This window comes from Megalopta genalis, chromosome 2 (assembly GCF_051020955.1).
Source record: "Megalopta genalis isolate 19385.01 chromosome 2, iyMegGena1_principal, whole genome shotgun sequence".
In the NCBI taxonomy this organism is placed as follows: domain Eukaryota; kingdom Metazoa; phylum Arthropoda; class Insecta; order Hymenoptera; family Halictidae; genus Megalopta; species Megalopta genalis.
The window spans coordinates 2,839,865-2,866,284 of NC_135014.1; the positions used below are offsets into that span (position 1 = coordinate 2,839,865).

A 26,420-nucleotide genomic window follows, 5' to 3' on the forward strand; every position below is an offset into this window, starting at 1 on the left:
TTTTTGTTAGCAAGCTGAAGAAAAAATTCTGTAGAATTTACTGTACATCCTAATTTATTTTGTTACATCAAAAATTCGTCTCCAACAATCCCTACAATATATTATTATTTAATTAATTAAGGAAGAGGAGGAACTAAGGAGGAGTAAAATCGACCAAAAATGGCTCCGCGAGTAACGAAAAGGATCGCGGAGGGTTGCGGCACGTTAAAATGCACTTCATGGATGCAGCACAGTCGTCGTCGTCATAGTCGCGGGCATCGGGGACCAGCGTTGAAACGCGCATAATCGCAAAAAGCTCGAAAATGGCGGTTCGGCAAACAGTCCTCCTTTTCTTCTTAAATTGTCCATTTTTGTTAGCAAGCTGAAGAAAAAATTCTGTAGAATTTACTGTACATCCTAATTTATTTTGTTACATCAAAAATTCGTCTCCAACAATCCCTACAATATATTATTATTTAATTAATTAAGGAAGGAGGAACTAAGGAGGAGTAAAATCGACCAAAAATGGCTCCGCGAGTAACGAAAAGGATCACGGAAGGTTGCGGCACGTTAAAATGCACTTCGCGGATGCAGCACAGTCGTCGTCGTCATAGTCGCGGGCATCGTGGACCAGCGTTGAAACGCGCATAATCGCAAAAAGCTCGAAAATGGCGGTTCGGCAAACAGTCCTCCTTTTCTTCTTAAATTGTCCATTTTTGTTAGCAAGCTGAAGAAAAAATTCTGTAGAATTTACTGTATATCCTAATTTATTTTGTTACATAAAAAATTCGTCTCCAACAATCCCTACAATATATTATTATTTAATTAATTAAAGAAGGAGGAACTAAGGAGGAGTAAAATCGACCAAAAATGGCTCCGCGAGTAACGAAAAGGATCACGGAGGGTTGCGGCACGTTAAAATGCACTTCGCGGATGCAGCACAGTCGTCGTCGTCATAGTCGCGGGCATCGGGGACCAGCGTTGAAACGCGTATAATCGCAGAAAGCTCGAAAAATGGCGGTTCGGCGAACGGTCCTCCGTTTCCGGGGATTTTAACGACGCCGCGCCGAGCCCGGCACGGGACCGCGGTGCACAGGCCGCGCCGGGTGCATTCGTTCTGCGCGTCAGACAAGATTACCCCAGACGCTGGCCAACTAGTTCCACGATACGCTAACTCGCTCTCACCGCGGGATGATGATGATGTAAGCGCGCCGCGGAGAGCTTCTCATCGCTTCTTCTCATCGCCTCTCATCGCCGGCCTCGGCTCCGTCTTAAACTGTTCCATCGAAATACGCGATGCAATAGCTCGAGGTGTCGAGTTCCATAACTCGTTGCCGTTGAACGGCGGGACAGGAAACGAATGAATCGCTCCGCGAGCGAGCCCCGATTATAAATCCTCGCGATCAGCGAGAGCAATCCGTGGAAAGCGCTTCTCGCGCTTTGAAACGCCAATTCTTGGCATCGGGGTGTGGTTAGTGAGGACCTTTTCCCGCGGGAACATCGTTTTTTTGAAGCAGTCGAGGCACTAAAATCACGCCAGAATGATGTATCGACGAAATTTTCATTGTTATAGTTCACATTTGATTAGCGTATTTGTGATTAATGACGTAAATTTATCTGTGAATTTGATATATCTGTGATCGATGGATAAATGTGTTTGCGAATTGAATATATTTATTTGTGACGGATACATGAATATATAATGCATTTACGAATTTAATTTATTTGTGACGAATACACAAATATATAATGCATTTACGAATTTAATGCATTTATTTGATTCATAAAACATAATAAATACAATGTATTTATGAATTTGATTCACTTGTTTGAGTGATGCATGAATGTATTTATGTATTTATGTATTTATAAACTGAATTTAGTTATTTGACTGATACATGAAGATATAATATGTTTATGAATACATTTTATTTATTTCATTGATACATAAACGTATAATGCATTTATCAACGAAAACAGTCTCACAGAAACAGTCTATCGAAATGGAGATACGTTCGATTACGCGGTCCAACGCAAAATGGGGGATTTCTGAGGTCATTTCAAGTAACTTTTCCCTTTGCGAAAATGCGATCCGCGGCTTCGTTTACGAGCTATTCACGAAAAACAGTGACCAATGAGCGGCGCGATCACGCATAGCGCGAGACGGCCGGGCCAATGAGCGGAACTGGGCTCCGTGCGCTCGGCTACTGGCCCGCCTCGCGCCAGCCAGACTCGCCTCTTGTTGGTCACCGTTTTTCGTTAATAACTCGTGAACGGCGCCTCGGAGAAAATTTTTGTAAAGGAAAAAGTTGCTTCAAATGACCTCACACACACACAAGAATCCCCTATTTCCATATTATGAGAAATTTTTGGGATACCCTGTATACAAAGCTTCTTTTCTATACTTGCTACATGAATCCGGGAGCACAAAGACTGGTAGAGGCACAGAAATCGGAGCATCTAATCCTTCCCTCCCCCTCCCACCACTGAAAACTCGAACATCCGCAATCGCAACGATCTCGCGAACAGTTTCGAGATCGCAGCGGCGATGAATCGCGTGGGAAAATCGATTCGATTACGGGACAGGAGGATCGATCATCGCGCGGATCCCATTGTAAGTGGATAAAGCGCGGGGGTGCCAGGGCGGGGAGGGGGCGAACGGCGTCGCCAGGCCGCGCCGAGCCGCCGGCAAATTAACTTTTGCCATTCATAATTTACGCGAGCCTGAATGGCCTCGATTAATGCGCCGGCATTAAATCAATTGCGCTAATGCTCGCCGGGCCGCCTCCCTCCCTCCCTCCCTCTCCCCTCGCCCTCCCCCACTTCACGGGCCGGCCGTCCAGGCATAAATACGCGGGGCTCGTTAAAAACAAAAATTAATGCCCTACGGTCCGCGCGCACGCCGCGAAATTCCCGCGTTTCCGCCGCGCGGAGCCGCGCCGCACCGCGCCGCGCCGAGCCGAGCCGAGCCGAGCCGGATCGTTAAGTACGCGTGCCGTAACGAAATTATCGGCGCCCCGGAATCGAAATTAACATCAAACGCGCGCGTCGACCCGGCGAACGTGGGGGCCCGCGGGTCGCCGGACCGGGCCGTGGTGGGGCGGCTGGCGGGGTGGGGTGGGGGGTTGGCTTTTGTCGTGAGTCGGCGAGCAAAAAATTGGCGAACTGTTTGCGGACGGGTCAATTGGCCCCGGGAAATCGATAGAGGCGCGCGAAACGACGCCCGATCAACCGTGAACAGATCCCGGACCGAATCTTCCCGGAGATAATCCGCTGCCGAGGGTGCCCGCCCACGTCTCGATTGGAGAGTGGCCGATGTAACGACGGCATCATCCCGTTCTTGCGACGTAACAGCGCGTGTCGCGCGACGTTCCTGCGTTTCGTTGGCGGCGCGCGATTGACTCGTTGCAACGCGTTTACCGAAACGTGTAATAATTGTTTTGATTAATATTATTGTTGTTGACGCGGTTGTTGGATCGATGTTAGATAAATTTAGAAATTTGGAAATTTAGACATTTAGAAATTTGGAAATTTGGAAATTTGGAAATTTAGAAATTTGGAAATTTGGAAATTTAGAAATTTGGAAATTTGGAAATTTGGAAATTTGGAAATTTGGAAATTTGGAAAGTTAGAAATTTAGAAATTTGGAAATTTGGAAATTTAGAAATTTAGAAATTTGGAAATTTAGAAATTTAGAAATTTTTGATACACGTATCTCTGTTTCAGATAAACAAATTTGTAACAGCTGTAACACTAAGCGTACAGTTAAGCGCGTCCTAATAAATAACGTCAAGTGTGCAGCAATATCAAGGTAATATAAACAACATAATAAACAATATCAATATAATAAACAATACCAAGTAAAAATGCCCAATAGCATCGAAGAATGTTTGGACAACTACAAAGAAACAGCGAAAGTTATGTCACGCTTGGAAGATACCAAATTGTTTAGCGAAATTATATAGTAACACAAGAAGCCTAAGAAAATAATAGCCTTAAGAAAATAATGTAAAATTTAACGCGAAACTATTGTATATTACACTACAAGTAACTTACAAATGTTGTCCCACAAGCGGTCGCTAATTGCCGTTAAGCAGATGCGACGTTAAATAAATGAATTATGAAAATAAACGAAAATATCTCTGTCGCGAAAATTATTGTCGAGTTTCAAGCTATCTGCTGGATACGAAAATCGATCTGGCGAGGAGGCGTTCGTTTATTTATAGAGCTGAAATGTTGCAGAAAAAGGAACGAACAGAGAGACATATTTTAACATCGATAATTTACGCGAAACTCGGAATGTTTCAACGATATCGTGATTTATCCAGAAGCATGAAACAGTATACATATATACATATATAGTTGTATCTTTTTGTGCGACGCGAATGACATATTATTTCCCGTTGATTTTGACACGTTGACGTCAAATCACTGGAAAATATGGAAAATATGGAACAATGTGTTCTTGCCTCGAAGCACCCATTTTCCAATAAACGTTTCTGTTACAGCTTGTTGCATATGCAGTTCTTACATAACGACGTTTATGCGGGTGAATTTCTAAGGAACGTAGTTCAGAAATACGTACAGACTTTTTTATCTATTTTCCGTTGCATTATTCGAGCCACCGTTCCAAGCAACGTTCACAATCGCGCGTCGTTCCATAATAGGTACTCTCGCCCGAAGCTCCGGCCGTGAACGCGCGCGCGCGTATTATTAACTCGTTAATGGTAACGTTGAACGAGATTTCACGAGGTCTTGTGAATTTTCATTAACTGTTTCGCGAAATTGGGAAATGTTATCGTAATGAGTCCGCGCTGTTTACATTATTGAAATGATTTTGGTTATTAATGTTAATCCGTTGCCTAGGGTGACCGATTAATTGTGGGAACCGTTTCCATCTGCGGTACGCGTATCGAGGGTGGGGGACCGTGATAATGGTGTGGAAGGTATCGGCACGTTAATTGACAGAATAATTACTTGCCCGAAAATTTCTGCTGTACAGTAATTCCTCCCTAATTGACGCCGCTTCCGAGGCTCCCGAAGCGACCGAATCGGGATCTGTTTCCCGAAAGAAGAAAGCCGCGGTCTCTCTCGCGTGTCCGAAGTGGTGATCGATCCAATCGGGATCGATCTCGATCGGAGATCGATCTTGGAAAAAATGAAGGACGCGGACGGCGAAGCCATATTCGTCGGGACGATTGCGCCTAAATCTCTTTAATCGGGCCGTTCGATTGGATCCGCTAACGGGAGCGCGTCAATTTTCGGATGGAAAATAGAGGAAAAGAGAAGAATGGAGCGAAAAAGTGCGAGAGAGAGAGAGAGAGAGAGAGAAGGATTGATCGGGGAGGGGGGAAAAAGCGAAAGAGAGGGTAGCGTCCAATTACCGGCGCGATGCGTTTCATTGCGCGAAAAAGCCGCCGCAACAAAATAACCGGCGAAAGTAACGAGGAACGTCGATTTAACTGCTCGTGTCCGGATCGGTCAATTGAACTGTTTCTACCGGGAACGGCGCGGCGCAGCGCGGTGCAAGCGCGGTGCAAGCGCGGCTGCGACACAAGCTTGGAAACGGTCCGCAAGCGGCGGACCGCGTAAATTGTCACCCTGCACACGGTTCTTTTCCACCGAAATCTGTTAACGGTAACACGGGAACTGTGTCCGAGTCAATTGCGCCCTGATAGACTGCCGTGTAACCGTACAAGGTAAATCCTACGGGTTAACTCTGTATGCTAAAAGTGCGGCTGGCCCGCCGATACGCGCGTCCCCTCATCTCCCCTCCCCTATCCGCCGAGCCCTCCGACAAATAAAAAAAAAAGAAAAAAAACACCGACGGTGCATCCGTGCACAACGGAATCCTTCTTCGTCAAGCTTATCATAAAGTTTGGTCGTTCACCCTCCCCGCCGGAGTCTAGACCTCGTAAAGCCTCGCCTCTAAAGCCCGTGGCCGTAAAGTTTTTAATTGTAACGGCTGTTCTCAGAGTGGACGGTCTTCTCGATTAGAGAAGCCACTGCGGGGCCAAACACTTGCCGCAGCCGTGATTAAATCCGTGAGAATCGTGGCGCATCGATGTTTGCTGCTTCGTGCTGCTGCGAATTCTTCTCCATTTTTCCTTCAGCTTTTTGGGCAAAAATACCGAGTCGCGATTCTTCGAGCCTCGCGGCTCGTTTTTCAGTAGAAAACATGCCGGTGTTCGTTAATATGGTTTAACTCGTTTATTTCTAATTTTTTGCCACGATGCGAAGGCAATTCGGAGGCCACTTGACACGATTCGGAGGCAATTCGGAGAATAGAATAATGGATATAAATTGGCCAACTTCGAGTGACGATAACACCGCGAAAAGTTACTTTAGGGCGACGACTCTTTTTCCAAATTAAAGCTTGAAACCTCTACTTTCAGACACTGTACTATGAGTTTTAAGTTTGATGTACCCTCGCCACTGTAACCCTTTAAATGTGGAGCCATGTTTGTCATATCGAAAATTGCCAAGTTCGACGAAATGCGCAATGGTTAGCTTCGACTGACGATAACTCCGCGAAAAATCACCTCGAGACGATGACTCTTTTTTTAACTTAAAGTTTGATACCTCTACTTTCAAACAGTATATACGGATTTCAAGTTCCACGCACCCTCGCCACTGTAACCCTTTAAATTGGAAGCCATGTTTGTCATATCGAAAATTGCCAAGTTTGACGAAATGCGCAATGGTCAGCTTCGACTGACGATAACTCCGCGAAAAATCACCTCGAGACGATGACTCTTTTTTTAACTTAAAGTTTGATACCTCTACTTTCAAACAGTGTATACGGATTTCGAGTTCCACGCACCCTCGCCACTGTAACCCTTTAAATTCGAAGCCATGTTCGTCGTACTGAATATCGGCGAGTTCAACGAATCGCACGGAAAATTGCACTTTGGAAAATTTTTCTCCGAGATGCTGTTTACAGCAGAACGAAGCTCGATCTTTCCCCTTTAATTTGAAAGAAAAGAAACTCGGCTGCGATTTTTTCTCGCAAAGTTACAGCAGTTTCTAGTAACCCTTGCACGTTCTCCAATCCATGTTTTCTTCTTGTTGTACCTTTTCACGTGTATCATACACACAGCTGCATATATCACATACATCTTTCCACGTGACACAATTCGAAGGCAATTCGGAGGCCACACGACTCGATTCGAAGGCAATTCGGAGGCCACGTGCCACGATTCGAAGGCAAACCGACCGTTTCGTATTGCCTCGCGTCGTGCGACTTTGTCGATCCTTAGCAGCGACGCAGCAATAAATTACATAGGCGTAGCGCTAGCACAGGGAAATTCACAGCAACCCGATATTCGTCCTTTCCGGGAGAAATTACTGTAATCATCAATTATCAAATCGGCGGGCCGCCATCTTGAATTTCCGTAAACCCAGTATTAACTCTTTGCACTCGAGTGGTGACTCTGAGGCGCCATGAAAATTGTTACATCACGTTCCGAGATAATTTTTATATTACAAAAATTTAGATGTAAAATAGCTGTTAAAAGCCTAATCGTTGTACGAGTCGCAAGACTAAATTTCGTGTGCATAAAATGCACTTTGTCGTATAAAATGGGACTGTCGTGAGTCAGAAAAATTCATTTAGATTTACAGTTAAAATGACTTCGAGTGCAAAGGGTTAAACGACTTCTGCCAACTCTGTGCAGCCAATTAATTTTGCCGAATTCATCAGGCGAATCAGCATTGCTCGATCAGCAAGCATCGCCACCAAAAAATCAGATCAAAGGATCGAAGCAAGGAAGAAAAAAGAAAAAAATAAGAATGCTTGCGACTCACCGGACGACAACTTGGACCTCTGCAGCAGCCATGTCTGTAGCGCGATCCTCTCCCTGTGCCTGCAGAAGAACTCGGGCCTGATGCCGTGCCTCTTGAGGAACTCGTCGCACTTTTTGAACGCGGCCAGAGCCTTGGCGGCCTCGACCTCGTCGATGTCGTCGAGGACGTTCGGGCAGGAGCTGCGCCTCGAGGACGAGGACCGTTCCTCGTACGTCTCGTCCGGCAGAAGCATACCCATTCCCGCGGGATAGGACAGGCTGCCCGGGCAGCCGAGCAGCTCCTCCTCGATCCCCTCTGGTTCCTTTCGACAGCTGTCGTCGGAGTTCTCGGCTGTCTCGCAACTTCCAGCCCGCGGCACTCGTCCAAAGCACATATTAATCCTGGCCGTGTGCCCCGGGAAATCGTCTCTAATCGGCCAGGAAACGTCGAAGCCTCCTCCTCCTCCTCCTCCTCCTCCTTTTAACCCTCGATCTATCTCCTGGCCGGCCCCGTTAATTACCCGTGTCGCCGCCGCCACCGCCGCCACGATTCGATGTTTAACCCTCTCGGACGCGGTCGCTTGGCTCCGCTGTTCCGCGTGCGGGACTGTTGATTCGGTAACTCGCACTTCGCTGCTCGGAGTGGCATCTGCTGCTTTAGCCTGTCGAGCAAATTGTTTAGGATTCGCCAGGGTGAATCATCATGGGGGTTCGATGTCGATTGGGCGTCGACGAGGGCGTCTACTAGGCTAGCTCAGTTTTAGGACCCGAATCGTGTTTGCTTAAAATTGTCGCATCGCGAGTTTTAAGACGATTTCAGTCGATCTAATGATACAGGTTCTATCTACAGGGTGGCCCAAAATTATTGCGCAAGCGAGAAATGTGGGGCTCCTAAATTTTTTCTTAGCGATAATGCAATCCGCGACTTCATTTACGAGTTATTTAAAATAGATTTACGGTACTTAGTTATGACTAAATCAGACTTGACAAAACCAGTGATTGTAAATCTACCAAAGTAGATTTAGCTAGGAGAGATTAGAGCAAATTCTTTAGGATTCATCAGGGTGAATCATCACGGGGGTTCGAAGACGATTGGGCGTCGACGAGGGCGTCTACTAGGCTAGTTCAGTTTTAGGACCCGAATCGCGTTTGCTTAAAATTGTCGCATCGCGAGTTTTAAGACGATTTAAGTCGATCTAATGATACAGGTTCTATCTACAGGGTGGCCCAAAATTATCGCGCAAGCGAGAAATGTGGGGTTCCTGAGAGATGATTCGAAGTAAATTTTTTCGTAGCGATAATGCAATCGGTGGCTTCGTTTAGGAATTATTGACAATAGATTTAGGGAACTTAGTTATGACTAAATCGGATTTGACTGGATCAACTGTACCAAAGTAGATTTAGCTAGAAGAGATTAGAGCAAATTGTTTAGGATTTACCAGGATGAATTATCATAGGGTTCGATGACGTCGATGGGGGTCGATTGGGCGTCGACGAGGGCGTCTATTAGACTAGTTCAGTTTTAGAACTCGAGTCGCGTTTGCTTAAAACTGTCGCATCGCGAGTTTTAAGACGATTTAAGTCGATCTAATGCTACAGGCTCAATCTACAGGGTGGCCAAAAATTATTGAGCAAGCGAGAAATATAAGGTTCCTGAGAGGTGATAAAATAAATTTTTTCCTTAGCGATAATGCAATCCGCGGCTACGTTCACGCGTTATTAACCCTTTACACTCGAGTGGTGACTCTGATACACCATTGAAATTGTTATATTATCAAAGTTATTATATTTATATATTTATTTTTATTATATTTATTTTTTTTATATTTATATATTTATATATATTATAATTATATTATTATTATATTATCAAAGTATAGATTTAAAAAGTTGCTGAAAGCTGTATGGATCGCAAGACGCAATTTCATATTCATAAAATGCGCTTTGTCGTATAAAATGAAAATAATACTACAAGTCAGAAAAATTATTTTTGATTTACAGTTAGAATAGCTTCGAGTGGAAAGGGTTAACAGTAGATTTACGGAACTTAGTTGTGACTAAATCGAACTTGACTAAACTGGATTCGACTGGATCAACTGTACCAAAATAGATTTAGCTAGGCGAGATTAGACTCAATTAGAGTAGACTAAATCCAGCTAGATTACACTGGACTCGATAACAGTAGATTAGATTTGACTAGACTATAATAGGTTCATTTAGAGCGAACTTAATCCAACTAGATTAGACTAGATTCGAGTAGATTAAGACTCAAAATTTTATTGTATTAACCAAATGTTGCAATTATTGCTTATATGCATATATATCTTTTTCTTATATATTAGTTATTTATGTATTAATTACAGCAATATCTAAGTAATTTAGCATATATGTAATTAATATATGTATTATATAATATACATATATTAATTATATATGTATGTTAAAGTTAAATAAGTTATAAGGTATAAGTTAAAGTTAAAATTAAGTTAAATAAATTATAAGTTAAAGCTAAAGTTAATGTTAAAGTTAAAGTTAAAGTTAAATGTTAAATTTTAAAGTTAAATAAGTTTCAAAGTTATATAAGTTAAAGTTAAATTACTTAGGCATTGCCGTAATTAATACATAAATAAATGATATAAAATTAAAAAAAATATATATATATAAGCAATATTTTGCGTCATTTATAAATATATACCACCATTGTCAAGCAAGAAACCAAAATCTTCGTCAAATTCTTAAATGGCGCACGGCTAGATAAAAGACAACAAGAATAAACTAGATATAATTAGACTGAACTTAATCCAACTATATATTAAACTAGACTTAACCTAGACTAATCTAAACTAAACTAGACGAAACTAGATTCGAAGAACAATCACCTTGAATCTCAAAAGACACTCGACACCCTGATTCCAGGGCCTCCTCCGGCAACGAAACTGTCTCGGTCGTCCTGATCAACGAGCCCCTCCGACGAATCATCGACGAGAATCGTCGTCCGAATCTCCGGGGTACAACCCAGCCTCGTGTTTTTCTGCCGCGACTCTCCCTGTCTTCTGTTAATTGAATCGATCAGGGGTCTGCTCCTCGGCAGCAACAGCATCCCCGAGCCAACGGTGGTTCTCTCGGTTCTCCCAGCGCTACGGCGATCGTCTCCGGGCTACGTGGCACGAATCCAAGCCGAACACGGCATCGTAATTCCCGAAATTGGAGCCGGGGATCGAGAGGATCGATCCGGATCCAGCACGGCTCGCCGCAAGAACCGCCGCGAGAAACGGTTTTTCGTGGCGGCCTTCACCCGATTCGATGGCCCGCGAGTCGGTCTCGAACGTGAACCGAACCCGGCCTGGCTCGACTTTCCATCGAATCGATTTCCTCGGGGTATCGATTACCGGCGACGCATCGCCGCGCCATGTTGCTCCCCCCGGCCGGATCGCCACCTGAAAGTCGAAATAATCGCGGTTAATACCAGCGAATGATCTTCGACGCGCGTCGCAGCGTCGATCATAAGTAGATCGTGGGTCTTCGAGGCGAGATCAAACAATTTCATTTCAGCAATGCGTTTCTTCCTGTTCTTGAACTCGCTTCGGGTTCCAGCGGATACAAATAAGAGGCGACGGTAAGAATTGTAGGCGAAAGGGAGGTGCAGTGGACTTTAGGGGAGTTTGACGAACGTTTATTTATAAAATAAAAATTTTCTTTCGCAGGAAGTTGTGTACTAAATTGATTTATCGGGGCAACGATAACTGTGTCCATTAAATTATAATATTTTACTTATTTTTTATATGTATTATATATTTTTATATATACAGTCCCAAAAAAATGTCTCGCGATCCGAGAATGGGGAGGTTCCCGAGGTAATTTGAAGTAAGTTTGTCCTTGGCGAAAATGCAATCCACGGCTTTGTTTACGAGTTATTAACGAAAAAGAGTGACCAATGAGAGGTGAGATATGCTGGCGCAAGGCGGCCGAGCCAATGGGCGGAACTTGGCTTCGTGCGCTCATTGGCTCGGCCGCCCAAGCACTGGGCGAGCTCGCTGCTCATTGGCCAGTGTTTTTCATTAATAATCCGTAAACGAAGCCACGGGTTGCATTTTCGCTAAGGAAAAAGTTACTTCAAATGATCCCAGGAACTTCTCGTTTTCGGTTTGCGAGACATTTTTGGGACACCCTGTATATTATATATTTATATATTATATTTTTTATATACATTATATATTTATATATTATGTTCATTATATATATATATATTATGCATTTGTATATCGTATTTATTATACAAATTATATATTTATATATTACATTTTATATATCTTTTATTTATTATTTATCATATATTTATATATTATATTTTTTATATACATTATATATTTATATATTATGTTCATTATATATATATATTATGCATTTGTATATCGTATTTATTATACAAATTATATATTTATATATTACATTTTATATATCTTTTATTTATTATCTATCATATATTTATATATTATATTTTTTATATATATTATATATTTATATATTATGTTTATTATATATTTATTATATATTTATATATCGTATTTATTATATAAATTATATATTTATATATTATGTTTATTACATATATTATATACTTATATATCGTATTTATTACATAAATTATAATACCTATATATTACATTTTACATACTTCTTATTTATCATCCATCACATATTTTATTTTCGTTATTTATTTTATTTAGTAAATGAATAAAACAACAAAGCACCCCCGATCGGTGCTTTTCGAGAAATTGGAATCCGAATGGACAAGCTGTTTACTTAAAATTTTCGCGAAAAAATATCGGATAACTGCTCGCCGCATTTTCTCGCGTTCTCAGCGGAGAACGTCGACAGATCAGCACGGCGGATAAGTTTATTTTTAAGCGTCGAGCAAAAATCCCTAATTGTCAGCGATCCGTGGAATCGTCCACTTATAATAGAAATGGCCGACGACCCGGGCCGCGGCCATCCCGGGCGAAATAAAGTCGCAACGGCAGCAGGTTAACGGAGTATTAACCATTCTACGCGCATTTTTACGGCGGCTGGATAGAGTCCGGATGAAAAAGCTCGACGGTGATAACGTAATTTTCGTTTGGCGGACGATCCGCGGAAAGTGTAGATTTTTCTTTTTAGTGCGGCACGGTAAAGGGGGGTGGCGGAGGGGCGAGGGGCGAGGGGGGCAGTTGCGTTACGGTTAATAATGGGCAGCCTTGGAATTCACCGCGCAGGAAATTGATACATTTCCCGCGTTTATGAGACACGGGTAAAACAGCGCCGGGTTATGGCGGGGTGTTCGTGGATTATGGGAGACAGCGGTACAATTTAATAGCGCGACCCATTCCCGTTTCACTTGTGGCGCGGGTGGGCCGCCCGACAATAAACATATTAACGGCTCCGTTGCCCGCCGCCGCGGTTAACAACGTATATTTTCGACAAAGGGCTCGGCATGCGCCGTCCTTTTTTCGACTCGCGTCGCGTGCGACGGAACCGGGGCTGGCTGTGACATTTTCGCATTTTAACCTTCGCATTTTCATTGTCACATTTTAATAGCTATTTTGATTTCGACATTTTAATAGCTATTTTGATTTGCACATTTTAATTTAGCATTTTGTGTGATTGTCACATTTTAATAGCTATTTTGATTTCGACATTTGAATAGCTATTTTGATTTGCGCATTTTGATTTTCGTATTTTAATAGACATTTTGATTTTTGCATTTTGATATCGCATTTTGATGTTCATATTTTAATTTCGCATTTTGATTGTGTGTCACATTTTAATAGATATTTTGATTTTCGCATTTTGATTTTCACATTTTAATAGCTATTTTGATTTTCGCATTTGGATTTTCACAATTTAATAGCTATTTTGATTTTCACATTTTAATTTAGCATTTTGATTGTCACATTTTAATTTCGCATTTTGATTGTGTCACATCTTAATAGCTATTTTGTTTCACGCATTTTGATTTTCATATTTTAATAGACATTTTGATTTTTGCATTTTGATATATCGCATTTTGATGTTCATATTTTAATTTCGCATTTTGATTGTCACATTTTAATAGATATTTTGATTTTCGCATTTTGATATCGCACTTTGATTTTCACATTTTAATAGCTATTTGGATTTTCGCATTTGGATTTTCACAATTTAATAGCTATTTTGATTTTCACATTTTAATTTAGCATTTTGATTGTCACATTTTAATTTCGCATTTTGATTGTCACAACTTAATAGCTATTTTGATTTTCGCATTTTGATTTTCATATTTTAATAGATATTTTGATTTTTGCATTTTAATGTTCATATTTTAATTTCGCATTTTGATTGTCACATTTTAATAGATATTTTGATTTTCGCATTTTGATTTTCACATTTTAATAGCTATTTTGATTTTCGCATTTGGATTTTCACATTTTAATTTCGCATTTTGATTGTCCCATTTTAATAGATAATGTATTTTGATTTTCGTATTTTGATATCGCATTTTGATTTTCATATTTTAATTTCGCATTTTGATTTACACATTTTAATAGCTATTTTGATTTTCGCATTTGGATTTTCACAATTTAATAGCTACTTTGATTTTCACATCTTAATTTCGTATATTAATTTTCACATTTTAATTTCGCATTTTAATTTTCACATTTTAATAGCAATTTTGATTTTCACATGTTTGTCAGATAAAGCAACTAACTAGCTTCAAGTATATACATTAACTTCTCTCTAATTCGCGCTTGAAATTCTTTTTTTAATTTTACCATTACCTTGAAATAAAAAAAGAAATTATAAAGTAACTGTCGTTCCTTCGCTTTTTTAAATCTGCGCCTAAAATGAACATTCCCAACAATACCGAAATTAAAAGAAAAAAGTACTTTGACAATTGTAAAAGAATTTTGCTATCGCTTATCAACAATGACAAAGCAAAAGAAAAAAAAGGATAAACTGAAACAAATTACAAGCAAAACAAAATTAAAAGAGCAACGAAATACGAAGAAGAACGAAACATAAAAAAGCGCAACAAAAATTTCTATTCTTTCCTCCCAAGAAATCATAACGATCGAGAAAGTTCCAATCGTCGTAACAGCAAAGAAAATTGTACCTAAAAGGGTTAACCTTGCCCCAATCGGTACAACTACCCTAAACGAACGACGATGGCAACGGCGCAGCCTCGTCCGAGCGTTTCAGTTCGCGTTCGCGGATTTCGAGCGTCGCGTACCAGTTTTCCGTCCGACTGGACCGCTCGGGACGGAATATAGGGCCCCGTCTAGGTCGTTAATTAATCAAACCAGGCCGCGGAGTATTCGGCCGCAAAAGGATCGCGACAAACCGACCGGTAGCGACGGACGATCGTCCGACACGCGAACGCGCACCGGCCGGCCAATTAATTCCGCTTAATCGTCGATAAACTTTATTGGCGCCCACTGGCATCGACGTTTTAAGCAGCCCTCACAACCCGCGCGGTTCGTCCCCGCGTCAAGAAATCCGCGCCGCGGTAAATCCGGCCGCTCTTAACCCTTTCGCTACGGAGCGCTCGCGTGAAAATGTGATCGCCGTGAACGGAGCGTATTATCGAGTAGTTGGCACCGAAGTACGGAATGTATTTCTGGTTCCAAGTTTTCCGTAGTCCAAATATATTCAGATTTTTGTGATCTCGAGAGCACGTTACCGTTCGTCTTCCATGGCAAACGCTTTCAGTCTCGGTATTTTCACTTTCAGTGTTTTCGCTATCACTCGCGAAAAATATTCTCCTAAATTTTCTTTTCGCCATGATTTGAATAATGGGTCTAAAACAATTAAATACTTAAAAACTCAACGTATCATCGCGAAGGCAGAAATTGAGTGTTTACCCGTGAATTGTTAAAATTGAGCCGACAAAATTATTTTAGAATTATAAATTCGTGCAAACCTTTTAATCGCTACTATTATAAATTGCTGGTATGTATCCGTCGCTGGCAACGTTCTAAAGAAGACCGAAACTGTGTATCGTTAGAATTAAAACACAATATCGTCTTGTCAATAGTGTTATATTTCATGATAGTCGATTGTTTAAGGCACGCAGCGTTGCCAGATACTCGATTAACAAAAGTATCTCATTGTAAAGTATGAAATTAAAGTATACTACTGTGATCAAAAAGTAAGGTGAAATTGTCATTTAAAACTTCCGGGCATTAGGAAGGCAGGTAATTTTTTTTCCTAGGTTGGTAGGACTGTCTGTAACATTTACCAAGTGTCTGTTTGTCAAAAGGTTTAATTATCTCCGAGTTACACGTGTTTTTGTAAACAACCAAAAATGAATTTTTCGATTTTTACAATGGGTGATTTTGTTGAGCAAAGAACTTGCATCAAATTTTGTTTGCGGAACGAATATTCTTGTGCGGACACGTTGAAAATGTTACGGAAGGCCTTTGGTGATCAAACTATGGCACAAAAAAACGTTTATAAGTGGTACAACAAGTTCAAAGCGGGCCGAGAACGCGTTGAAGACGAACCGCGCTCTGGACGACCATCAACGTCTACCGACGAGGGCCACGTCCAAAAAAATCGAAGATTTGGTGCTTGAAAATCGTCGACTGACAATGAGAGACCTCGCTGATAGTGTTGGAATATCATTTGGCTCAGTCCAAACCATTTTGAAGGATGATTTGTGTCTCAAACGCGTCGAGTCTCGATTGGTGCCATGTCATACTGCATTGGTTCTTCGCGACTTATTTGCCAAAAACTCGACTCATATCGTTCCGCAACCACCGTATTCGCCTGATTTGGCTCCGTGCGACTTCTGGTTATTCAGCAAACTCAAAAAGCCGATGCGGGGACGCCGTTTTGACACGATTGAGGAGATAAAAACCGAATCGAAGAAGGTCTTGAAGGCTATACCGGAAAAAGACTATTCCGACTGTTTCGAGGACTGGAAAAAGCGTCGGAAACAGTGCGTTTTATCGGACGGGGATTACTTTGAAGGGGATGAAATTGATTTGGAAGAATAAACAAAGAATTTACATTTTATAAACAAATTCACCTTACTTTTTGATCACAGTAGTATATATGGTATGAACGTATATATACGCTCTTCGTACCCGCGCGCCCACTTTTCCAGAGCGTATATATACGCTCTTCGTATATGAATGGTCATTCTTCGAGGGCGTATATATACGCCTATCGGAGCGAAAGGGTTAATTCCTTCGACTCCGAGTTCCCGCAAGAATACGCGCTTTCGCCGCCGTAAAAGCGGCGAGCTTCCACCGCCGAAATTCCACGGGGCGCGCAGATCTCTCTCCTCTCTCTCTCTCTCTCTCTCTTTCTCTCTCTCTCTCTCTGTCTCGAATCCTCCGGCGAGATTTCGAGATCCTGGCCGCAGTAAAAACTCGGCTTTACAGCGAGAACTTATAGGGAACTGTTTCATCTTCTTTGATTCCGATACTCCCGCCGGTTACTGCGAACGTTCCGCCGTTGCTCCGACGGAGGATCGCGAATCGACGAAATCGACCTCTGGCTTCGGTCGAAAATTTGGCTCCGGTTGCTCGAAAAATTGCTCGAAAAATTGCCAAAAATCTTGTTGGCTCCAGCGAAGAAATCGCGAGTCGTCGAAACGCGGAGTCCCGGCTTCTCCGGCGACCAAATCGCTGGCAAACGTTTTTAACTCTTTGCGCTCGAGTGGCGACTCTGAGGCACCGCTGAAATTGTTATGTCACGTTCCAAGATCATTTTTATATGAACAAAGCTTAGATTTAAAAAATTGTTGAAAGTGTAACTGTTGTACGAATCGCAAGAATTAATTTCAATTGCATAAAATGCGCTTCGTCGCATAAAATGGAAATGCTATTAAGACAGAAAAAGTGTTTCAGATTTACAATTAAAATAGCTTCGAGTGCACAGGATTGATTGTCTGAATCGAGCTGAATCGATTTAAGCTGAATGATTTTAATGTGATTTTAACCCTTTGCACTCGAGTAGCGATTCTGAGACACCACTGAAATTGTTATGTCACGTTCCAAGATAATTTTTGTATTATCGATTATTATAGACTATTATTAATATTATATAACTATATATAATATTATATAATATATAATTATATAATTATATATTATATATTATATAGAATATATATATATTATATATTATATTATATATATTATTTATTATTATTATATATTATATAATTATATAATTATTATAGACTATATCGATTATTAAGAAATCTATATTAAAAGTAGTAATAATTTTATAGGAGTCACAAAACTCAATTGCATACGCATAAAATGCACACTTTGTCATAAAATAGAGATACTGTAAGTCAGAAAAATTATTTTCGATTTACAGTTAAAATGACTTCGAGCGCAAAGGGTTAATTATCGGAGACGGACTTCGCAAGCACTGGCGAAGTCTTTCGCGAAGATTCGCTATTCGTCGATTCGACGGAATTCGCGAGGAATTCGATGAAATATGAATGTTTCAATGAATATTGAACAGAAGAGAAATTTGATGAATATTTGAGGAGTGCGGCTATTCGAATGCTCGAGCATTGGGTCTCCTTCGCTCCACGTAGAAGACACTTCCGGTTCAGAAATAATGGTTGATAATGCAATTGTTCTCTTAGCAGCATCGCGGAGTGCTATTTGTATTTCGTTTTATCATTCGTGCTTCGGTTTTGTTCGACAGCGTCGTTTGGAGCCGGCTGCTTTCACTCCGTTTAATTTAAAAGCTCTCTTCCTCTCGATCTATGGTTGCATTCAGAAGGGTATCTTTGGTATGTTTAATTAACTAATTGTACTTAATTGAATGCTAAATGTGATTTTCAACGGTTCTGATGGAACGAAACGTAAGTAATTAGACTGCGTTATGTGAACGAAGACTGTCCATATCAAAAATCAAGACATTCTGTTAAATTACACGTTAACTGTATCAACTATTTCAAATAATAATAATAATAATAATAATAATAATGATATTAATAATAATAATGATAATAATGATGATAATAATAATAATGATAATAATGATAATAATAGTAATGATAATAATAATAATAATAATAATAATAATAACTTTATTTGTCATCAGGATGAACCCTTTGTTACAGTGAGAGAGCGAGAGAGCGAGAGAGCAAGAGAGATAGAATCGGCGGAGAGAGAGCGAGGGAGAGCGAGAGAGCAAGAGAGAGAGAGAATCGGCGGAGAAAAGAGAGCGAGAGAGAGAGAATCGGCGGAGAGAGAGCGAGAGAGCAAGAGAGAGAGAGAGAATCGACGGAGAAGAGAGAGAGCGAGAGAGAGAGAGAATCAGTGGAGAGAGAGAAAGCCAAAAAAACTTAGAGCTAAGCAAAGAAAAAGAAAGACCAAACTCTAATATAAAAGCTTGAGAGAGAAGGCCCTGTTTTATAAAATACTACCCGCAACAAATATTACAATGTCGCATTGTGTATTACCGGCAAATCTATTACAATGGTCACAATGTAACATTCGCAGCTACTTCGCACAGGGTGCTCCGTAAATCCGGTGTCAATAGATCGTACCGAGAGCTAATTTCCCAGCTCGATGGAAGTATGTATCGTGTCCAGCGGTCGGCGAGGAACGTACGCGAAGCGCGACGAACACGCGCCTGAAAAGCTAGTCGATCGAGGACAATCTAAATGAACTCCGTCGACCTGGTTCGCGAGAGGAGGACCGAGGGAGACAGCGGGACGGCTGAGGTCGCTGTGGACGTCGCCTAATGGGATGCATAAAGAGCGATGAAGCAGAAGGAAGAGCGGTGACTCGACACGTGCCACCCACGGTGAATTACAATATTCACGATCGAGAATCCAGCGGCGACACGATCACCGGGTCCCCGGTAGTTGAGCGCTGCGGACCCGAGATCGGAATTCTTGATCGGCCGGCGGATCGCCGACACCAGGAAACCATTCGTCCCGCCGAATCGATGCTCTCTCTTTGCTCTTTTCGTTCTCTCCTCTCTCTCTCTATCTCTCTCCGACGATTTTCTCTCTCTCTCTCTCCCTCTCTCCGCCGATTCTCTCTCTCACTCTCTCTCTCTCTCTCTCTCTCTCTCTCTCTCTCTCTGTCAATTCTCTCTATCTCTCTCTCACCGCCGATTCTCTCTCTCTCTCTCGCACTCGGCCGATTCTTTCTCGCTCTGATTCTCTCTCTCTCTCTCTCTGAGACTCTCTCGCGCTCTGAGTCTCTCTCTCTCTCTCGCTCTGATTCTCTGTCTCTCTCTCTCTCTCTCTGAGACTCTCTCGCGCTCTGAGTCTCTCTCTCTCTCTCGCTCTGATTCTCTGTCTCTCTCTCTCTGAGACTCTCTCGCGCTCTGAGTCTCTCTCTCTCTCGCTTTGATTCTCTCTCTCTCTCTGAGTCTCTCTTTCTCTCTCTCTCTCTCTCTGAGTCTCTCTTTCTCTCTCTCTCGCTCTGATTCTCTCTCTCTTTCTCTGAGTCTCTCTCCCGCTCTGATTCTCTCTCTCTCTCTGAATCTCTCTCTCTCTCTCTCTGCTCGTGTGCGACCGCTCTCTCTCTCTCTCTCTCTCTCTCTCTCTCTCTCTGCTTGTGTGCGATATCAATATCTCAATATCGCTCTCAACTCTCTCTCTCTCTCTCTCAATATCTCTCTCTCGCGTGCTCTCTCTGTCGCTTTCAATATCTCTCCCTCAACTCTCCGCCGATTCTCACACTTCCTCTCTCTCTTTCTCTCTCCGTCGATTCTCTCTCTCTTTCTCTCTCTTTCTCTCTTTCTCTCTCCGCCGATTCTCACTATCTTTCTTTCTCCGCCGATTTTCTCTCTCTCTCTCTCTCTCTCCGCCGATTCTCTCCGCCGGCTTCCAGTTATCTCACGCGAAATCTAACCGGCCAATCGACCGGATCGTCGTAGATCGCGGGACGAGCCGGGTGGCAATCGCCGGCCATCCCCGTATAACCGATGCCCCGCTTCTGTATTCGGCGAAAGCCGACGAGATACGGAGCCAGCCGTTCACCGTTAAAAGGATCCCCCTAGCCGCGTCCCGGGTAAACAGAGCTCATAAAGCATGGCGGGATTTATGGCCGCGGGGAGAGCGAAGCCCGCGTTTATCGCCTTTGATTTACATCGGAGACGCGGCGCCGTCCTCGTCGCCGCGGAAAAATCGAGCATATCCGCGGGAGACGGCTTTCGCAGCCGCCTACGAAACAATTTCTTGGCTTTTCGATGATAAACCGCGCAATGTCTTCTCCCCCTGATCAATGGCGAATCGCTGGATCCAAAGATCCTTGAGGTGGATTAGAGGGTAGTTTGCGAGGTCTTCAGAGTCCTGGGAATGGAGAAAAATGGCTTGATGGTGCACCGATGGATTATTAGTCCGCGTGGATGGCGAACTGAGATTTCAGACTTCAGAGTTCCGGTTGTCTTTAGGATGCGAAAGAGACCTTAGGGGGTAGTAAATCAGGTTTAGAGTAATACAAGGATAATTTATGTATTATGTATTTATTTACTGAATATGCAGAGTGTCCCGTAATTATGTTAACAGCCGCAAAGGTGTGATTCCTGAGGTCATTTGAAGCAACTTTTTCCTTTGCAGAAATGCGATGCGAGGCATCGTTTACGAGTTATTAACGAAAAACAGTGACCGATGGGCGGCGCGATCACGCCTAGCGCGAGACGGCCGAGCCAATCAGCGGAACTGGGCTGCGTGCGCTCGGCGACTGGCCCGCCTCGCGCCAAGCGAGGTCGCCTCTCATTGGTTACTGGTTTTTCGTTAATAACTCGTTAACGGTGCCTCGTAGAAAATTTTTGTAAAGGAAAAAGTTGCTTGAAATAACCTCAAGAATCACCCCTTTCCAGATCCTGCCATAATTATAGGACACCTTGTAAACGGGAAGATAGATTATAGATTAGATATGAAATTAGATACATATTGACATATATACTATACACATTAGATATAAAATTGAAAAAATATATAAGAAAAGTATATAAAATTGCATTTAATTCTTCGCTGATAGAAAATGCTTAAACAGACAACGATTCTGAGCATGGAAGCCTAAAATTTGATTCATCTTCTCGCAAGATCTCGAGTATAGCAAATCGGCACGATAGCATAATTAAAAAAACGAAGAAAGATCCTTTCCGTTTCCTAAATTTTCCACAGCAGAGAATTGCGCACAAATTAGCACGAGACCGGAGTCCCGCGCGTCCCGTATCAAAGAGCGAATGGCCGTGATTTCGCGCCATAAACTATCACGTGCTACAGAATAATATGGAAATCGCGGACGCTTTCCCCGATAACGTATTCCGCGCACGATCAGCTGGAAGAAATTTCGGTGCCCCGGGTCTTCCCTCGGTATTAAAATATGAGGTGCGGCGAAAGTGTTAATGATCGTGGCATACGATACGATTAATCGTCCATCATATCGGCTCGCGTCACCGCGCGCCCTTTGCTCGCCGCGGCGCGAAAGCCAGCCCAAGCGCCCGCGGCGACAGCGCGGGAACCGCTTCGGCCGTCTGATAAATTTACGTCCGATGAGTTTAAAACGCATTAGCGGGCTATAAATTTGGTGTTCGGCTCGGCCAGAGGAGTGTTCCTCGCGCGCGCGCGCGCGTCTTTCCGCGCGTCCGGAGCTCCAAGTCGAGCCGATAACGAAAAACAAGAACCGCGCGTCGGCGTCGGCGTCGCCGCGATTAACGCGCCGATTTACAGCGGCCGCGGCGCGGCACATAAATCCGTTCGCGGCCGCGAATTAGAGGAAGCGACGGACCCTAGGCACATTTTTTGTCGGCTCGAATCGACCGGCCGATGCACGGAGCCGCTGTTAATTCCATTCGAGCGATCGCCGCGAATCGGACGAAAAATGATTCGCTGAAATTGGGAGCCGCCGAAATTTGGCCGGGATCCAGCGCGATAACCCTTCCGATCGAAATTACTCGCGATTTGATTCGCTCCGGACTCGCCGACGAACCGAGCCGAGCCGAGCTGACAAATGATTAGTTTAAATTTTATGCGGCGCCGATGCGAATTATTGCGGAAAAAACCGGGCCGAGGCAGATTTTATTTCTTCGCGCGTTTATGTTGAACACAGCGGCCGAGATTTGCCGACGATAAATTCTTGCCGGGGCATTCGCATTCGTTTCGCACTCCTTTCCGCGCGCGAATCGCAACGAAATGGGACGATGCCGCGCCGCTGTGAAAATATGCGATCCGGGATTATTCTGGATAACGCTAAATGGGCGCCGCGATTCGACTCCACGAAGAATTAGTTAGTGTTCGTGTAATTTGCTCTCGAGTATGCCGAAGCGCTGTGTTTTCGATCGGCGAACATTGTCCGGCGCACCGTAATCGACGCGCGTAACCCACGAATTTGTGGAAACACCAAATTTGTCGAATTGACCCTTTGGCGCTCGAAGCTGCTTTGAATGATCTAAGTAAATTTAAAATAATTTAAGTAAATTTAAAATAATTTTTTCGACTTACAGTTTCGACACATTTTATATGACGAAGCGCATTTTATGCGCGCGAAATCGAGTCTTGCGACCTGCACAACGGTTATATTTTTAACAATTTTTAAAAATCTAAGCTTTGTCGATGTAAAGATTATCTTAGAGCGTGATATAACGAATTTTAGCAGTGCCTCGGAGTCGCCACTCGAGTGCAAAGGGTTAACTGTGTTTGATTTACATGCTTCGACAGATTCGTACCGAATTGAACAGATTATAGGAAATATGAAACGCAAGGAAATGTTAATTGTTGTGCAAATTTCAGCTGAATCTATGCAACTCGAAAAAAGTGTAGCATGGACAAATTTTAAAGAAAAATTGGCGAAGTTAAATTTGACAAAATTCGCGCATTTCGTAGAACTCGGCAATTTTCAATATGACAAACATGGCTTCATATTTAAAGCGTTACAATGGCGAGGGTGCGTGGAACTTGAAGTTCAGACACACCACCTGAAAGTAGAGGTTTCAAGCTTTAATTCTAAAAAAGAGTCGTCGCCCTAAGGTGACTTTTCACGGAGATATTGTCACTCGAAGTTGGCCAATGTACGACGAACATGGCTTTGCATTTAAAGGGTTACACTAGCGAGGTTGCGTGGAACTTAACATCCAGATACACTGTCCAAAAGTAGAGGTTCCAAGCTTTCATTTAAAAAGAGAGTCATCATCCTGCGACGATTTTTCACGAAGCTATCGTCAGTCGAATCTGACCAATGCGCATTTCGTCAATCTTTGCAATCTTCGATATGACAAACATGGCTTCACATTTAAAGGATTACCTTTACGAGAGTGTGTCAAACTTAAAATTCATAGTACAGTGTCTGAAAGTAGAGGGCTCAAGCTTCAATTTAAAAAAAGAGTCCTCGTCCTAAGCTGATTTTTCGCGGAGTTATCGTCGGTCAAAGTTGGCCAATTTTTATCCGGCAGTTTCCCATGCTGTAATCGTTTCGAGCAGCGCATACAGCAAAACGAAAAATTATGTTCAACGAGCCGATAACTAGGGTCCTAAGTTTATTTCTAGGTGCTCCAGATACTATCCATCATCATCATCCCTGCGGATTTTATAAATTTCTGCTAGAATCGACAAGCTGAAAATACCGAACCACGAAAACGTTCGAAGAATTTAGAAAATTTTCGTAGAATCCTCCTCGATTTATCGAAATGATTAAAATTCGAAAATCGAGAAATTAAAAATTACAGAATTATAACATTCGGGAATTATAGAATTTTTATTTCGCATAAAGATCCAGCCATCGCCGTCCCGCGATTTGCCAGACGGCGCGCGCTGAAATCGCGTCGCGAGAGCGAGGGCAGAGTCAATCTCCGGCGCGGCGGGCGAAAGGGGATGATTCAGGTGGTTAATGCGGGTCCGCGGCCGGTCTCTCGCCGATCCTCGTAAATCGATAAGCCCGCGGCGTTAAACAGCGAGGCGAACGAAACGAAAGTGCCGTGGCGGCCACGGGAAACTTAGTTTCAGCCGGTCGCGTCCGCAATGCTGCGGACGGGCAGGGCCGGGCCGGGCCGGGCCGCGCCGCGCCGCGCCGGCCCGAGAGAAGAGATTTACCATAGAACGCGCGGGGCCCGCGCTCGCGATAATTTTATTTCGTCGGCCGTGTACGCCGTTCGGCGTATCCATCGCGTGCGTGTAAACCGCGTGTGTATCGCGGCCGGCGAACATATAATATGCGCCGCGGACACGTGCATCCTCTCTCCTCGTGTACGACGACGCTGCGAACACCCTCGTCTCCGCGTCGGCCAGCGAGCAAGAACAATGAGACAGCCGACTGATGAGCCTCTCGATCTTCTCCCGCTTTTCTCGGACGATCTCCCGGGACAACGTTTCTCTAACCCGTTTTGCCGAAAATTGGCGGAACTGCTGCGAACGTTTTTCTGCCATTTCTTTTTCTCGTATAGTTGCGACGACGAGCATCTTTTTTCGATTGTAATAGTAGTATTTTGGGAGGGAGGGGAAATTTATGTTTGTCTATATTTACTTGAAGAGAGTTAGAACTGTTAAAACAGGTAATAAATATGGTCATTTGTTCTGGAAATGTTTGAAGTCGGAATCGAAGCACGCGAATCTGAGAATACTAAGTCGCGCTAATTATAGAAACTCGGGGCAGTCGGCGAAAATAGCTGCAGCGACTATGCTAGAATAAAAACGGTGACTTGACTCTTTTATTTCTAACTTTTTGCCACGATTCGGAGGCAATTCGGAGGCTGCTTGACACGATTCGGAGGCAATTCGGAGCATAGAAAAATGGATATAAATTGGGCAATTTCGAGTGACGATAACTCCGCGAAAAATCACCTTAGGACGAGGACTCTTTTTTTAAATTGAAGCTTGAAGCCTCTACTTTCAGACACTGTACTATAAATTTTAAGTTTGACACACTCTCGCCACGGTAATCCTTTAAATGTGAAGCCATGTTTGTCATATCGAAGATTGCCAAGATTGACGAAATGCGCATTGGTCAGTTCGACTGACGATAGCTCTGTGAAAAATCGTCGCAGGATGATGACTCTCCTTTTAAATGAAAGCTTGGAACCTCTACTTTCAGGCAGTGTATCTGGATTTTAAGTTCCACGCAACCTCGCTACTGTAACCCTTTAAATGCAAAGCCATGTTCGTCGTACATTGGCCAACTTCGAGTGACAATATCTCCGTGAAAAGTCACCTTAGAACGACGACTCCTTTTTTAAATTAAAGCTTGAAACCTCTACTTTCAGCTGGTGTGTCTGAACTTCAAGTTCCACACACCCTCGCTATTGTAACGCTTTAAATATGAAGCCATGTTTGTCATATCGAAAATTGCCAAGTTTAACGAAATGCGCATTGGTCAGCTTCGACTGACGATAGCTCTGTGAAAAATCATCTTAGGACGACGACTCTTTTTTTAAATTAAAGCTTGAAACCTCTACCTTCAGACAGTATACTATGAATTTCAAGTTTCACGCACCCTCGCTACTGTAACCCTTTAAATGCGAGGCCATGTTCGTCGTATCGAATATCGTCGAGTTCGACGAATTGCACGGAAAATTGCACTTTGGAAAATTTTTGTCCGAGATGCCGTTCACGGCAGAACGAAGTTCGATCTTTTCCCTTTAATTAAAAAAAAAAGAAACTCGGCTGCGATTTTTTCTCGCAAAGTTACAGCAGTTTATAGCAACCCTTGCGCG

General features: G+C 42.9%; 1 protein-coding gene across 1 annotated transcript in view; it reads right to left on the reverse strand.

The window, feature by feature from the left end:
• dachs (unconventional myosin-IXb-like dachs) overlaps positions 1 to 26,420 on the reverse strand; it is a 235,793-nt gene that overhangs the window by 158,925 nt on the left and 50,448 nt on the right. Inside the window, exons 2-3 of the mRNA XM_033475818.2 lie at positions 10,643 to 11,200; positions 7,786 to 8,425 (exon numbers count right to left, since the gene is read on the reverse strand). Of these exons, the coding sequence (XP_033331709.1) occupies positions 7,786 to 8,158 (373 nt within the window). The 5' untranslated portion in view covers positions 8,159 to 8,425; positions 10,643 to 11,200. The remainder of the gene's footprint in view (positions 1 to 7,785; positions 8,426 to 10,642; positions 11,201 to 26,420) is intronic.